Here is a 16,471-nt window from a genome sequence, read left to right on the forward strand (position 1 = left end):
CAACCAAACAGCCATTTTGATTCAAATATGGAATAAAATTAGAAGAGGCATTTTCAGAGTTAATAGACTAACTGCACTCTTGATCCACTTCCGAGCTTATTCAGTGTCGCCCTTGTACTCTTGTCATATCTCTTGGTATAGAATCATGAAATTTACTGTCCTACCTATGGCCTCCGTATGGTCTGTTATGTAATAACTGCAATTACCTCACCAAGGCTGACCTTATATTCAACACCTGTGATTTTCTTCTCTTTCGGAGCAATGACAGGCGTACTCAACAACCAAACTTCTTAAAGTAAGGTATTTGTTTAGAGCAATCTGAACAAAAGCATCTGAAAACAGCAAAAGCTGTTTATATATGTAATCTTTTTTCTGCCTAGGAATGTATAACTCCCCTAATGCTTATCTGGTAAAACAAGCTCCCGATTCCTCCAAAATCTTTCATCACTGTGTGTCCCTGGATAGCCCCCTGGCAAATGACACAAGCTTATCCAAAAAAGATAGTTTTTTCTTCCCTTTTGGCAGCCCAAGTGAACTGAAGATGCTTTCGTGCCCCAAAGGTTTATCCTTTTTTGTTTGCCTTTTGTTTGTTTGTTATTCTCCAGGTCTATTGATTTGGTGAGTGATAGTACTTATAGGTTTGGCCTCATAGGGTACTGTGGCTGGAGTCCAGAGCAGCACCTTCTGTTGGTGAGAGAACCTCATAGTCTGATTCCCTGGTTTGGGGAAATTCTGAAAGCAGCATGAAAAACAGAATGAAGTACATGGTACTGTTCTGTTTTCTCACCTGATGGTCCTCTCCTAGCTGATTCCTTGGAATGTGTATTGCCAAAATGATGTGTTTGCACGTTGACAATTAACTTTACTATGGTCGTTTCTGAAAGGCGTGTTATATGATGTAGTGTACTGAGCGCGGTAGAAGTACATCAAATGGGTACAGAACTTGTGCTTTGGGAAAGATGAGGTTAATGTGCTTGTTGCAGGGCACTGGGTAATGTGAAGGAGTGGGACCTGTGCGCTTAAGCTAGCAGCAGATACTTTAGCTAAACATAAACATTCGAAGAGGACAGGCCAGATGCTCCACTTTTTGAAACAATATATAAACCGTCTTAAGTATCGAGGTTTTGTTTGAACCTTATGGCTGTAAGGATCATAAGATAAAAAAACAGTGCATCCTACACTAATATATGATGTGCCTGACTACCAAGAGGTGCTCCTTGGACCAGGCTTCTGATCTCCTCTTCCTTCAACCCACTGTTTAGCATAGGAAGCTTCCCAGCATATCTCTGCATGTTTTTTCATTCAACATGTAAAAGCGAGAAATTAATTCTGTGAATTGGTAGAAAAGATCATAAGATTCAGTGATGTGATTTAAGCTGAGAGTTACACTGTGATGTTCCTTCAGTGAAGATGTTGAGATGTCCTTACACAGTAGTCAGGGTTTCTTTCCTTTACATTCAAAGTTTCAAATTCAGTAATCTTGTGATTTTCCAGCCCACAGATGCTCTGACTCTAATATTCTGTGTTTGTATTTAGAGTCCAAGAATGTCACTCTCTGAAGTGGTTGGGATATGAGTATTTCCTAGTGGCAGAATTATCTTTTTTTTTTTTTTTTAATGTCACACAGTTTGTAAAATAAACTAAATTTCAGTGATCTCTTGGGCATTCATGTAAGTGATGTTTTACTACAGTGTCTGCTGGAGGTCAGCAGACTTGTACGAGTATTCTCTTTCTTTTCTGAATTTCTATCTCTCCAAGTAAGTGGAGACGTTAGTGTACAGAAGCATTCTACCCTTCTTTTGGATGCTGTGTGGAAGGAAGTACTTGAGATGGTTGTAAAAAATCAAAACCCTTTCGAGTGTCTCTAGTGCAGTATGACCCAACGCGATGTACAAGTTTCAATTATGTGATTATGAAATGGAAGATTGTGTGATAAGCTTTAGCAAGATCATTTCTCTTTATGCCGTTCCTCCAGTGTTTTAAGAATTTTCCATCCAAAATGAAGTAATGTGATACCATTGTAGATTATTTGCTGGTTTAGTTGTCCTAAACCATCATGGTTGCTGTGTTTCTTCTACAGTTGACGTGAGCCCCTTCTGCTGGCCTTCTTTAATGAGCAGAAGTGCGGAAGGCTGTTAAGTATGGGTGGATTGTTCTTGCTTTTCAATACCCTGCCTGCTCACAAAAACGAAACAACTGAATGATGTGCATGTGTCTACCTGCAAACCAAAGCAAAGCTGGCTCATCTCGTTCTGGGTTTGCTCATTTGACTACGTCACCTTAAATCTGAAAAATAAGGAAGAAATTAAGAATACAGCCCCGGTCTGGAAATCTTGCTGCCGAAGAGGTTAATTTAAAATACCTATAGCCTTTCAGTTCCTGCTGTAGGTGTTCGCAGGCTTTTAGGGGAGCATCCCACTTGTGGGGGAGAGTTAACCTCCGCAGAAGGCTCCAGGAGCAATCATTTACTTGTTTTCATCATTCACCATTCTCTGAAGACCTTCAAGTGCCACAGGTCATCCTTCAGGGCAGCAGTACTGTGTGTATTACAAAACTGTTGTGGTAACCGTTTCAGATTGACGCCGGGGGCAGGAACTGTGTGTTCGGTGGTGCAGGGAGCGGGGAATTGCTGTTTTCCTCTCACCAGGACTTCATGGTTGGGTTTGCATCCCCCGTCCCCCACCCCACCCCTCCTTCCAGTGTGTACTGTGTGTTGATAGGGGTGAGTCACCTCTTTTATTATGTTTTGAATACTTTTCCTCCCAAATGTAGTTTATTTTGTACAGGGAAGGGAAAGAATTTATGCTGTCCTGGTTCCTTATTTTTATCAGAGCTCTGCTAACAACTTCCAGCTGAGGGAGTTCTTGATATTTTTAGCCTGAGATATTTAGCTATTTGAGCCTCTTTACATGTTTTCCCCCGGTATATATTAACTGGGGGGGTGGGGGGAGAGAGAGAAGTGGTTCTTGTCAGTTAATATATTCAGGAGCGTGCTTGCCAAATTGCCTGTACTTATTCCCAGGAATCTGAACACTTCAAAATTGGGGGGAAGTTTGAGTCCTGGTCTGAAGTATTTGAATCAGCCTCATTACCCCATTCTCTGACTGATGCTGCTGTAGCTATGTTCCCACTGAATCTTCCTCTCTATTTTAAGAGGTGGTGTTTAGTATTAAAAAAATGTGTGTATTGATATTCTGCTTAAAAACACTGAGAAGTAAATAAATTAAAAAGAGCAGAGAACCATGAAATGGGAACTTGCCCTACAAAATACAAATTCTCTGAAATTCTCTTTGTTCCTCTTTTTTCCAAGTGTCTTTTAAGCAGCAGAATCCTCTGTCTTACTACTAATATTACTGTTTTATTGATTGCCTGGCTTATGATCTGATGAAGTTGTTTAATATTCCAAATGTTGAACTTGCTGGCACGTCTTGTACACGCAGTGTTTTCAAGTTTCTGAATAACCTTACCCTTCCATGAACTTTACATGAAAGTTACTTTGAAAGAAAATATTAAAAATACTTCATATTGACCTTTTGCCTTTAAGAACCTCTTTAATGTGTTTAACCATGATTTCACAGATCTTACTATCATCAGTTCTTTTCCCTTTTCCTAACAAAGTTTCAGACTAAAGCTGTCTTGTTGCTTTAGCAGGGCTGTTTCTGTGTACTGAAAACAATAATCTGTCTGAACAGTAGTTCTGTTTAGGTCACTGGACTAACAACTTCTTTAGGCAAATGATTCCTCCAAATTCCTTTGAGAATATTATTGTTACTGTTAAACTTATTGGTTATACATAGATTTGCCTCAGTGAAATGTAGTGATTCCAGCAAATACTCCAGAGGTGTCTCTGTAAGCCTGGGGCAGTGGGGGTGAGAGGGGCAGATGGTGGAAATCATGCTCAGTTTAAAATGAGAATTAAATGGTGTTTGCTGTTGCATATAAATTGTCCATATTACCTTTTTCTTGTTATCCCGTCCGAGATGTTTGTTTATATATGGCAATATATTACATTGCTCTTCTCCTGTCCACTTAGCTATCTGATAAAATTCTGCAGAGTGGGTCGATGACTTTGTGCTGCCTATGCAGGGTCTTTGACTTGAGTCCTCTGGTTGTCAGTCTGGTCTGTGGCATAAGTTAGAGCTGCTTGAAGGCTGTCAACAATGACCAGGATATATCCTAGTAATTGGGACCAGCTGGATACAAGTATGTATTGGCATGTCTACAGCAGCTCTATGTAACCTGTTACAGCAGCTCTTCACCACCCAATTATTCCTTTAGGGACCTCAAACCTTCCAGTAGTCATTTGCAAAGCTGAAGCCTTAAATCTGGCACCTAAAATAGTAGTGTGGTTTGGTCTGGGTTTGTTGGTTTTTTTGGGTTTTTTTTTTAGTATTTGTTTAATCCTAGCTCCTGCTCCTCCCTGAGGTTGGGCAGTCACCACTCCCTACTTAGACATAAATCTCTGTTTGAGGATCCAATTTAATACATGTACACCGTTTTTTTTATTTTTTTCAAAGCACTTAGGAGAATCTTTGTGTCTATACTTATTAGGCACTGTGGAGTTTTTTTACTTGGTAAGTGCAACCTTTTTAGAAACTTGCCGTTCTCAAGCTGTTAGTTGTGGGGCCTTTTAAAGGCAGAGGTTCCATGTTGTATGTACCCCTAAGTATCAGTGGCTTTTTGTGCATTTTTGCATGGAGCTTTCAAAACGTAATTTTAGGTAAGCTGCTGCTGTTTTGCACTGTCAGTCTCTGTGCTCCAAGGTGACTGATGCTGCTGAAAAGTTGTGGAGCAACACTACCGCTCAAGTATGTTGTCTGGTCTGTGTTGGGGCTTCTCAGTGGAACTGCCAGATTAACCGAATACTAATCTTAAGCTTCTTAACACTTAGTGAGAACAGTCAAAATTTCATTAGTTTTAATTGTTTTGTAACAGGCTAATATAATTACACTGTTGGCATCTTGGTTGGGAATTTCTTGACTTTTTTTCTTTGTAAATCCAGGCCTAATAATGTTTTTTATTTTGCTGACTGAATTTCCTGTGCAACTCCTTTTAAACGGCCATGTGAATTGCAGGGACCCTAAATAAACTGAGCAGCTGACTCATTATTTTTGCCATTTGTATAACTAGTTTTTCCATTGGTACTGCTTGAACATGAAAAGCAATACAGTAAAATACTTGCAGGAAAGGAAGATGTTAGCTGCACTGAGTGACTTCAGCTTCAACTCGGTGTTGAAACAAGAAGTTTCATAGTCTTGTTTCAAGCTTGTATTTGAAGTCTCCTATTCTAATAATGACCAGGCCAACTCTTGCTTTGCTTATGAGATCTGACAAGATCCTGTCCATGTGATTTCATTTGTTGCATTCATGGCAGCCCTGGGGAGTGAAATAACTGGAGCAGGAATGAAGGTGTGCTTTCCTGCACAACACAACAGAGCTCTGTAGCAACTTGGCCACTCGAAAAACAGCAGAGATTTTAAATAGATAAATAGATTCAGTTTTGTCTCTGTGTATATGTATTTATGTAAAACGCATAGTCACATGCAAGCATCAGCCTAACCCATTAGCCCATGTAGAATAAATGGGAGATAATCACCCATCCTGGTACCAGGCAGGTCAAGCTGAACTGAAGTCTGGGGAACTGGAGTGCTTTGTAAAACCAGTCATTGCCAAGTATGTTTTGTTAATATTCAGTTCAGCTTACTGGGCTTGAAGTTTAGTCCTGATGTTGTAAAGTTTGTACCTACCCATAGAAAAGTTCCTGTGCATTATTCACCTTGGAGGAAGTATAGAAAGCACCTTGGGGAGCTAGTCTTCCCTTCTTATCTGCCACTGTGAGAGAATGCACGTGAAAGAGAAAAGCAACAGCCTAGAGCTGCCAGTTAGCTCTGAAAAATTGTTTTTAGAATTAACACACAAATAGTTGGAATAGAAGCATGAGGGAAACCTGTTCTCTGTTTAGGGTAGTGTACTGAATGCTCAAGTTTGAGACTGAAATCACAAACAGTAATTTGAGAGTTCATGGTAGGATTTTTTTTTTGGTTGGGTTTCATGGTGTTTGGTTTTGTTGTTTTTTTTGGTTTTTTTTAGTGTGTGTTAGATTGATTTGAGGATGGGGATACCACTTCAGCATATTACCATCCATGTTATGTTCAAATCCACCTAAGTTTTATAGATCATCTAGGCATTTGATGCATCATGTATTAAACACAGCAAGCTTGAACAACATGGATATATGAAGTCTCTGACAGAGACTAGTAACTTTCTGAAACAAAAATCACATAAATACTTTCTCAACATTTTTTGGGGGAAGACTTGTCATATCTTGAAATGAGAAGTGGTAACACAGTCTTTTATTTTTTCTACTGTTTTAAAGAAAGTTCTTTTATAGACTTTTGAGTGAAAAAAAAACCCTTAAAACTTTCCAAACAGGAAAGATCGTTCTGTTCTGAGGTCAGTGATGAGAAATATCAGCCTCTTGACAACCTTTACTCTTGCATTCCCTTATAATTATTTCAGTAATGTTGTCTAAGGATGAATATACAGAGAAATTACTGTTCCACTTGGATTTTGCTTCCAGAAAACACAAAAATACTCTAATGGAAGTGGTTTAATGAAATTGTCACTGTAGAGGTGTGGTCAAATTCAAGAAAGAGTACTAAATGTTGACTGCCTCTTGAAGTTGATGTGAAATTTTCAGAAAGAAGCACCAGCTTATTTATTTATATTATTAAAGTCAGTAGGTAAGATTACTAAAATAGAGAGAGGTACTGAGAAAACAGTTTTCTGTTTTAGTAAGTTGTCCTCCCAATGAAATGATGACAGTGTTTTTTTTCTGACTTAAAAATCTAAGTGTTGCATTGAAAATTAAACAAATTAATTATAAGGTTTGGTTTCCTGAGGACTACTTGCAGCCGTTGTGCTGACCAAAACGGCGTTCTCAAGTAGGCATAAGAAAACGTCCAGCTTGTCTAAAGGCTGTAACGGGACATAAGCAAACACGGGACTGTGGATAAGCCCCAGGGCTGCCAGAGTGCAAACACCAAGCCACCTGTAGCAGTGGAGTAGAAAGCTTTGTGGACACCTCATGTGGAACAGGTCCTCTGGCTTTTGTAGCACTCAGCACAGGAGTGCATAAATGATAAAAAGGAGAGCAAAATACCAGAAGGTCTTGAGTGTGCTTTGCATGAATGCCAAACACAGAAACCCGCTTTCTGCAAAAAAAGAGGCCCTACACCCAGTGCTTGTGAAGCAGCTTGTCCCTGATGTCCCAGCAGGTCTGGAAGGGAGATGAAGCGGGGGCTGGCCTGTGAATTCCCCTTCTTCTCATTTGGAGGAGCGTGGTCTCAATACCTTGACCTTGGGCAGGATGTAAGGATAAGTGGAGCATGATCGCTTGGATTTGGGGGATGCAGTCTGGAAGTGAAGCTGCTGTATGCTAGGTGTTTTATTGCGAGCAGCCCCGCCCAAGCCACAGACAGGGTGCTGTCCTGGGATTGATCTTTAGGAATGAGGATAGGAATCGCTCATCTTTAGGATTTGCTTTCCATGGAGCTAAGGTGGTCCCTCATACCGCTGGGCGAGCAGCTGGGCTGTACCACCCACCAGATAGCTAGTGTGGGACAAACTGTACCCCTCCTTCAAAACTGCAACACAAGAAGGGTGTCGTCCTGGTGATAACAGCCAGGATTATCTTTCTGTGCACCAGCAGGGTCTTTTCTGTCTGTGTATGGAGATGGGGGTTGTGTGGTATTGGCTTCGAGAAGAGATCCTTTTTTTCCTTTGTTGGCTGTAACAGATGTGGTTGGTAAAAACGGTTTTTGTGATTGTAAGGTCTTGGTAAAAGGTCTAGTAGAAGGTAAATACTCAGAAGGTGGAAGGCCCAGTCAGACTTTGCTCACCATCAAATCCTGGTACTCCCTTGGGACTTAAATCCAGTCTAATGGCTGATGCCAGTAACAAGCTACCTTGGAAAAAAAATCTTTTATTAAGAATTATTTTTCTGTTCTGTGGCTATTGTGTCTGCAGGGAGAGTTAGGGAAGTGGCAGGATTCTCACTAGAAATATTTTATAAAGGTCGGATGCATGGGGCCACAGACTTCTTTACTTTAATCCTAGCAAGACTTGCATATCTCCAGCTACTCCCTTTCTGCCCCATTTCCACATTTCCAGAGATGAAGAGAGACTGCATAGTCTGACAGAAAACACGGTAGAGATTAACGTGTTTCCAAGTGCATCGCTCCATCTGTTGCAGTTTCTTGATTGATGCAATTACAGGCTTACCTACCTCTTGTCTCTTACACTGTTTTCAAGGGCATATAATTTTAGGTCTTGGGCCTCTGTTATTTTCTCTGGGGTGCAAGACAGCTGAGTCCCTGGGTTTTAGGTTGCAGTCCTTTTACCTTTTACTGTGATTATGAAAGCAAGGCTTGAGCTCTCTTGGAGAGAGCGAGCAAAAGGAACCATTGAGTAGCCATCTTCTAAAAAGCAAGGACATTATTTAGGTCAGAAGCACTGCGAAGGGGACACATTACAAAATAATGAGCAGCTTTTAACTGTGCTGATCTTGCTGGGGTTGTCTTGAGTTTCACATTGGACTTGACAGATATTTATCTCAGGTTTGCTTGTTCAGTTATTATTCTCATACATGCATCTTTTTCCCCACATATGATTGTTGTTTTGTAGTTTAAGGACACCTTTGAAGCTAGTCAGTGCTGCCTTCCTCCAGGGACTGATCTTCAAAGGACTGGATAGCTGCATAAACGAGTGCTGGGAAGTTGAATTCATCACCCTGAAGGGTGCTAAAGACTTTTTTTTGGTGACTCCAAATTCCACATGGAATTGGCTTGTTGACCGAGCAATAGAATGATTGCATCACCTGTACAGGTATGATCATCTATGAATATACCAGTGTGCTCTGCATACCTGCGTCTGCTGTATCAGCACTTAATTTACTTTGGTAGAAGGAGACCAGAAGATGTTGGCAGAGGGTGTTGAAGTTCCTTGCACCCCAACGTTGTCATGATGTTAGTGCTGTGTTCTTTCCTGCTGTAACCACTGTATCGTATCTGCTCTTTGAACTCCCACCTGGTACCTCCAGCCAGCCAGCTTAGGCTATCTTGGCCCGAAGATCTTACTGTTGCGTGTCATCCTGTGGTTATTTCTCAGTGTCTGTACTTCCCTTATGTTTTCTTTTACTGGAATGTACATAGGTATTGTGTTCTGCATTTGCTCCGTTTTTCTTTTTCCTCACATATCTTATAAAGCAATGATTAGTCTCTCTTCATTTATGAACTTCAGACTTCATTTCTCTTTTATTCAAATTATGTAGTTTTTCCTTTGTCAACTTCCCTGTGAACTTCATATGGGCAAGAACTTGGTTTTTTTCTGTTTGGGCTTTTGTGTTAAGTGCGACGGCACATAGAAGGCATTAATTCAGGTCTGAAAAGGACATTTTATTATTTAAGAGGCATTTTTCACATGTACAAAAGACAGCCTTGACTGTGATTTATATTTTGTCATTGACTTAAAATAGATGAGTAATTTTGAGCTGCATGAATTAATTTTACCCTGTGAGTCTTTGTTTTTGTATTTTATTTCCCACTGGTGCAATTTCTCTTTCCTGAATGAATCCAGACTGTTGGGAACAAGGAGTTAAGAGGCCATGCTGTGTTATTCCTGATACCTGGGTTGGGTGGCTTTTTGCATGTAGTCTTACTTGCAGTTGGTTGTTGTTCTCTGACAGAACGTGCTTTCAAAGATGGGCAACACAAGTGGTGTAGCACCACCACTTGGGTTTGATCTTCACCAGTTTGCTTAGTCGCATTAGATCTCCTAGTGTTGTTCAGAAAGGATGCCTTCCGTAAGGAAAATTCTGAGTTTAATCAAAAAAATGCTGCAACTTTAAGCACTGTTAGAAAGCTGTGGTTGATTACTCATTTATTGAGTTGGAGAAGAATCCCAGGGAAGGGAGGCGCAAAGAGCGAACTTGAAAATTTAGGAAAGTATTGTTCCTTGTGTCTTGCTATTAAGGAACTTTTCTTGCATTTTGCTATGCTGTAAGTATTTGCTTTAAATTTAAGACAGTTCTCATGTGAAAAGAAGAACATTTATAGTAAAAGCAAGCCAGTGCAGTGCCAGGAGGAGTCACAGGATGCCTTATACATACTAAAACTAATAACTGATTTTAATACTAAATATATATATAGAATGTCAGTTACTCTGCAAGTGAAGACTGACAGTCAGTTAACATACAGTGCTACTTCCAAAAGTTTAAAACCTAGAGTGGCAAAATACACAGTTTTCCTAAAATTTTCACTCCCTGTTGAGCAAGCCAGAGATCCTAGGCAGCGTTGGCTGAGATGATCTTGTTAAAAAGAGTCTTTATAAGACTCTCCAACCTGAATGTGATTGGAGCAGTAGGAGAGTGGTCGTGCAGGCTTTTCAGCATCCAGTGTTACCTGCATTGGAACACCCTGGTGCCAAGCTGCTGGCTCTGGAGATTATTTGTGTCAACAGCAAGTTACCCAGAGAAGCAGGAAAGACAACTTGAACAGTGTGGAGGAAAACAGGACCTGGTCATAGTCCAGTGTTGGGGCAATGAAGATGTATGTGAGTTTTATAAATAACATATGGGTACCAACCTGGCATCTTAGCTGCCTACCTGAAATAGCACGTGCAGAGCATGGAGCTGGTGAGTAGGATTTTCAGAAGATTTTAGCATATGGACAAGCCACTGCCAGGCGTCAGGTATTAAAATTAGCCTTTGTTTTTTTGGTGATGGGATACCATGGCTGCCTATCTGGATAGCACCTCCTGTGCTCACAAAACCAGGCAGTTAGGTGCCCAAGGTGAAAAACTGAATTTATCCAATAGGCAGAGGTATAAAAATCTTCTTTTATTGTACCTAAACATGATTCTAGTTTTGCTTACAGTGGCATCATAACCAATTTACATAATTTGGGGGAAATCCACTGCATATTACTGAATTCTGAGATAAATGATAGGCTATGCTGTTTGGTTGTGTTTTTATATCACAAGATGTGTATTGCTGTTAAGTTCTTTATAAGTAGGGTTTACTTCTTAATGCAGCAGTTAAAATACTACACACTCTTCTGTTGTGGAAGTAAAGGCCAGGCCATTCATGCTTTATAGTAAGGGTACATTTATAAATTGTTTATAGAGGGCTAATAAATAATTAATGTCTGTTATTAAATAGGTTACAGGCATGAAGAGCGTGTACTATATATGGCAGTAAGCACACCAGTAGAAGGTGTTAAAGACAGTGTTTTGTCTAACTGCTGCACTAAAATCCATAACAAATGACTCTGTTCAAAAGTATATTAAACATTTAATTTACTTAATACAGATTTATAAATACTTTATATTTAATAGTAAATATAATCCCAGGACTTGACTCCAACCCTCTAGTAAAAGCCTGCTGACAAGGGAATCAAGCAGGGTTGGCTTTTTAAGGTGACAGTGAAATCCAGAGCTGTGAATGCCTGGTGCTGTGCTGACAAGCTGTCTTCTTGTAATGTACTAATAAAAGGAAATTTAAAAAACTGATATGTTTTCTAAATAGACATAGGACCAAGTTGAGCATCAGTAATTTGGAAGATAAAGTAGGGTATTTTAACTTGAGTACAAGATTTAGAGTCAAATCTCATTTTGAGCCAGGCTGAGAGTAAAAAATGGTATTCCTAACGAAAATTAATTTCTGCATTTAAGCAGACAGTTTTGTTTTACTTTTGGTTTTAATGCAACCAGGTGCTGATGCAAATGCAAGTCTTGCATTTAATGCAGATTTATGTATATGTGTGCTCTTTCTTGTGAGATCGGTTTCCGATTTTTCCTTTTCTTTCAAGGAGGGAAACTTTAGCAGATAGATTTCACATCATACTAAATCAGTATGACAGAGATATCACAAAGCTTTTTCTTCTGGTCATGGGAGAGGTGGCTCTTTGTGCTCCCCCTTCCCAACCCTTTTTTTTTTAATGGTAACTGATTGTTTTCATTCATTTCAGGTATAGTCCATCCTTTTCTCTGTTTTAGTCTGTGTCTGCTAAGCGTGAGATAGGTATGAGGGATATTGAGCACTTAGCCTTTTGGGAAACCCTTTTCCAATGTGTGTTTGGGATGAGGTTTCCAGCAGCTGTTCAGTGGAAGAGGAGATTTCAGCCTCTTCTCTGATGTAGTCCCACTGCTGTCTCCTCTCTTCTTAAGCTGACTTTTCTTGGTGTTGGAATGGCTCTGTAGAGAAACTTCATGTACGATGGAAGAGATGTATGAAGGTAGGACTCAACTCTGAATGATTGGCTCTGGTGTGGAGGAGTGGAATACTGAACAAGCTGTATGTGATGAAATAAGAGTGAAGATGGTGCAGATGCGTTCTTTGGAAACAGTTTATAAAATTGTGGAAATACTGGTGAGCGGGGTGCCCCTGGAGGTCGCGTAGTCCAGAAGTTTTCTTTGAAGCGTGTCCATCATGAACAGTAGATCAGGTTAGCCATGGCTTTATTTAGTTTGTCTTGAGAACCTCCAGTGATGGAGATTCCCCAAAATCTACAGATAAACCTTTCCAGCGCTCTCTGGAGCATTTGCCTAATTGTATGTTATACCACTGCAAGAAAACTGAGGGGGCATACAGCTAACTCACTCCAGAGATAAACTGGGCAGAGATTTTCAGAGTGGATGTCTTTGTGTCAGTCATCTGTGTTCCATCTCAAGTATTTGTGGTTTATACAGGAATCAGGATAACAAACCGAAAATGAGGTGGACTATTGTTGTATGTCAGATGGGGGATCACTTTGTGCAGAGGTTGGTTTCTTCCATGTGTTGCTGAATCTTACTGAAATTTAATGGTGGGAAAGAGGCAGTTTTGTTTTTAGCCACACTCCTGTCTGACTTGTGGTAACTTCTCATCCAAACAATAAAGAGTTTTACAAACAGTCTGTTTTGCAACCATGATTTGGCTATCATTCTACCACAAGAATAGAGTGATTTGTAAGCCCGGTGATTTAAAGTGTTTTTAGGGAGAACTGATTTTTTTTTATTATTTTTTTTTACTCCATTTAATTTCAAGGGAACAGGTAAATACAGAAACAGGAGAGTTCAGTAATGAATCACAGTGTTGTCTTTGTTTTCACTTTAATGCTATTCATTGCAAGTTTAATACCATTTTCTTCACTCATAGTTTTCACAGTTATTCAGAAACTTGAATTAACATTTATTTGGAAAAGGCATATACATGCTGAAAGAGAGTATAGTTTGATGCGTAATCTTAATTTATCATTTAAGATTTTGTGTAATAAAATTATAGTTTCATAATTATTTCATCATTATGTATTGTTGAACTGCAGTGGTTGTGTCTGAAAAATTCTGATATGTTCACCCTTTGTCTTCTGTATATAAAACATGAAACAGGGAAGCATAAATTGATTTAATTTATGTAAGCTGGTAAAAAGAAATATGTAGTTTGGTAGAAAGAGTAAAAGACTCTTGTAGCTTTTTTTCATCAGCTGGTACTTGGAGCAACTTGTACAATATCTTCAGAGGAGCCTTAAACCTGCCCCCTCCCCCTTCCCATCTATGGTAGTACTAACATTTCATTACAACTTAGTAGAGATGATGCTGGTAGACTGGAGAAGACACAGTCATTTAAAAAGTAAGTCTCTTTTCCCTTGCTTTTGCAGGTAGAAGTCTTGTTTAGGATAAGGTTCAACAAGGTGGATCTCTTGCTCTCTGCTATTTGTAACTCTTACATGCTGAGCAGACTACTGTGTCTTACACTGGAATCTGCTCTTAAGAGTTTCTGGAGTAATTCAAGATCAATTTCTTTTTTTCTGGTAACAGAGAAAATGAAGAAAGGATAGTGAAGGTAGTAAATGAGGCATGGAATAGCAGCATAACTTTTGCAATGTGTGTGTAGCTTTGTGGCTTGAGATCAGATGTATTTAATACCACACAAGTAACTCAAGTCAATTTCAAATGGCATGTAAACAGCCTCTTAAATACAAATATTTGCTGAATATTAATATTCATATTGAACTGAGGCATGAAAAACACATGAAAGTGGTGTCTTTTTAATCAACTTTTCTGTGTTCTCAAGCAGTTTCATCAGAATTCTTTAAAATGTCACTGAGAAGAAATTAAAAATGCTGCTCAGGCAGTAGTTTGAACCTAAGCAATAGGCACAGTAGTGTTTATATTTAATAAAACATTTGAGTACCTGTTGAAGGTTAGGGTTTTTTTGTACTATTATTACAGAGGATGTTTAGGTAAAATGCTTTATCACTGTTTGTATTTTGGAAAATATTTTCTGAAACTCTCCTTAGCAAAACTACCTCCATGCCTAAAGTTCTTGCATAGAGCTCACCAGTATTTTTAAATTGTCAACCTTTGAGTCCATTAAGACACCTTCACTATCTTTTTCCTTTTGGTCACAAGCTGACAATTTTAAGTACTTCTTTGCTATGCTTGGTATGCCACTGATGGTAATCCCCAAGGGTATTAGTGATGTAAATTGTGCTCCCATAGCTGGGGTCGGGTGTGGACTCATGCAGCTATATTAATAGGTGTGCAGTGTTGGGGTGCATGTTTATTGAAGCATAAGCCTTGATGGTAACTTCTGGAAGCTTAAATTGTTTGACTGCAAAGAACCCATCTGGATTTGTTTTTTTTTCTTTCTTTGCCCCCCGCCCCCCTTAGTGTTTTGGGTTTTTTTTTCCTTCTTTGTGGTTTTTTTTTTCCTTCTTTGTGGGTTTTTTTTTTCCTTCTTTGTGGGTTTTTTTTCCCTTCTTTGTGGTTTTTTTTTCCCTTCTTTGTGGGTTTTTTTTCCCTTCTTTGTGGGTTTTTTTTCCCTTCTTTGTGGGTTTTTTTTCCCTTCTTTGTGTTTTTTTTTCTTTGTGGTTTTTTTTTCCCCTTTTTTGTGTTTTTTTTTTTCCCCTTCTTTGTGTTTTTTTTTTTTTCCCTTTTTTGTGGGTTTTTTTTTCCCCTTCTGTGGGGTTTTTTTTTCCCCTTCTGTGGGGTTTTTTTTCCCCCTTCTTTGTGGGTTTTTTTTTTCCCTTCTTTGTGGTTTTTTTTTCCTTCTTTGTGGTTTTTTCCCCTTTGTGTTTTTCTCTTATTTTTGTTCTTCTTTGTTTTTTTCCTTGCCTTTTTTTCTTTATTCCTTGCCTTTTTACCTTTTTTCCCTGCATTTTTTCCTGCCTTTTCCCCGTCTTCGCTTCCCCCCCCGTCTTTGCTTCCCCCCTCCCTCTGACTCCCCCACCCCTTTCTGCCTTTTCCCCCCACCCCTTTCTGCCTTTTCCCCTGCTTTTTTTTTCCTTCCAGTGCCAACTCCTGGCGTCTTAAAATGTGTCCATGGCCTGTTGAAGTCTCTCATTTGACTGTTTATTGTTCTGCTGCAGCAATTGCATCTTGGCAATACGACATTGACTTACATTCTGTATTTCCTGATTTGCCTGCCTATGAAGTATCTATGAAGTTAACTTAAAACCTGAATCCAGTATGGATTATACTATTCTAATAACACCTACTTACAAAACTGAGAAAATAGAATTTTCTGTTTTCCAGTGTAAGCCAAATGTAAGATAACCTTTTCTGAATTGAATTTGTATTGTACAGAAATGCATTTGTAAGAGCAAAACAGCCAGTCTAAATTATGTCCCACACATGGTATAATTACATTCTTTTTGATGTTTATGACCTTTAAATTTGGATTTAGAAATAAGAAGTGGTCAGCCAGAGTTTGTACGGGAAGTGGTTTGCTTATTTTCCCTGTTTTAATCATGAGGAAATACAATATTGTATCACTTTTTCCACCAAACAGCAGCCGTCAGTAATCAAATACTTTTCATCACTTTTGTCCAGTATCTGGTTTCTTCCTTTCAAAGCAAGCAGAAGCCTTTTGGAGAGTTAGCATTAAAATTTTCTAGACTGATAGTCAAAAATTTGGGAGTATTAGCTTCAAAACTGCAAGATTTTATTGTTGCTGGGTGGTTTTTTTGTTGTTATTTTCTGATTTTGTTTTTGGTGTTTGTTTTTTTTTTTGTGGAGCAACTCTTTGTTAGCCTGATTTTCAAGTAACTTCCTTCTGTTGATGAAATTCTTTCTGTTTGGAAAGTATTCTCACTATAAAATTGTGGGCGGATATTAAAACTAGTTTTGGTTTTTTTTTTAATGACCTGCATTTCAAAAGAAAATATTTCCGGTAACTTCCAGTTTGGAGTCTAAGCAAATTATCTGTAAAGTTGTAAAATACATGTATTTGTGTAGTATACTATCCCTTGGGCAGTTTGAGAGAGGACTAGAAGCTCAGCAAACTTGTCATGCATGAACTGTAGCTTGCAGCTGGGTGCTTGAGCTTATCTGGAGTTGTAGCTGAGTGGAAATGTTGAGTAAGCTGGGGGTCTTGGCTAATCCTTGTTGGCCGTGATCCAGTTTGGGGAGCAGCAAGAGAATACCTCCAGCA

General features: G+C 39.2%; 1 protein-coding gene across 6 annotated transcripts in view; it reads left to right on the forward strand.

Moving 5' to 3' along the window:
- The first annotated feature begins 611 nt into the window (after window positions 1-611).
- The window catches only part of SSBP2 (single-stranded DNA binding protein 2), a 168,489-nt gene continuing 152,629 nt past the window's right edge, over window positions 612-16,471 (forward strand). For all 6 annotated transcript variants that reach the window (XR_775054.1, XM_010578059.1, XM_010578064.1 and 3 more), the window contains exon 1: window positions 612-760. Coding sequence is in view for 5 of the 6 variants with exons in the window: in XM_010578059.1 (XP_010576361.1) it covers window positions 744-760 (17 nt within the window). In the remaining variant the exon portion in view is untranslated. The remainder of the gene's footprint in view (window positions 761-16,471) is intronic.

Source organism: Haliaeetus leucocephalus, unplaced genomic scaffold, assembly GCF_000737465.1.
Source record: "Haliaeetus leucocephalus isolate CR32 unplaced genomic scaffold, Haliaeetus_leucocephalus-4.0 Scaffold598, whole genome shotgun sequence".
NCBI classification, from domain to species: domain Eukaryota; kingdom Metazoa; phylum Chordata; class Aves; order Accipitriformes; family Accipitridae; genus Haliaeetus; species Haliaeetus leucocephalus.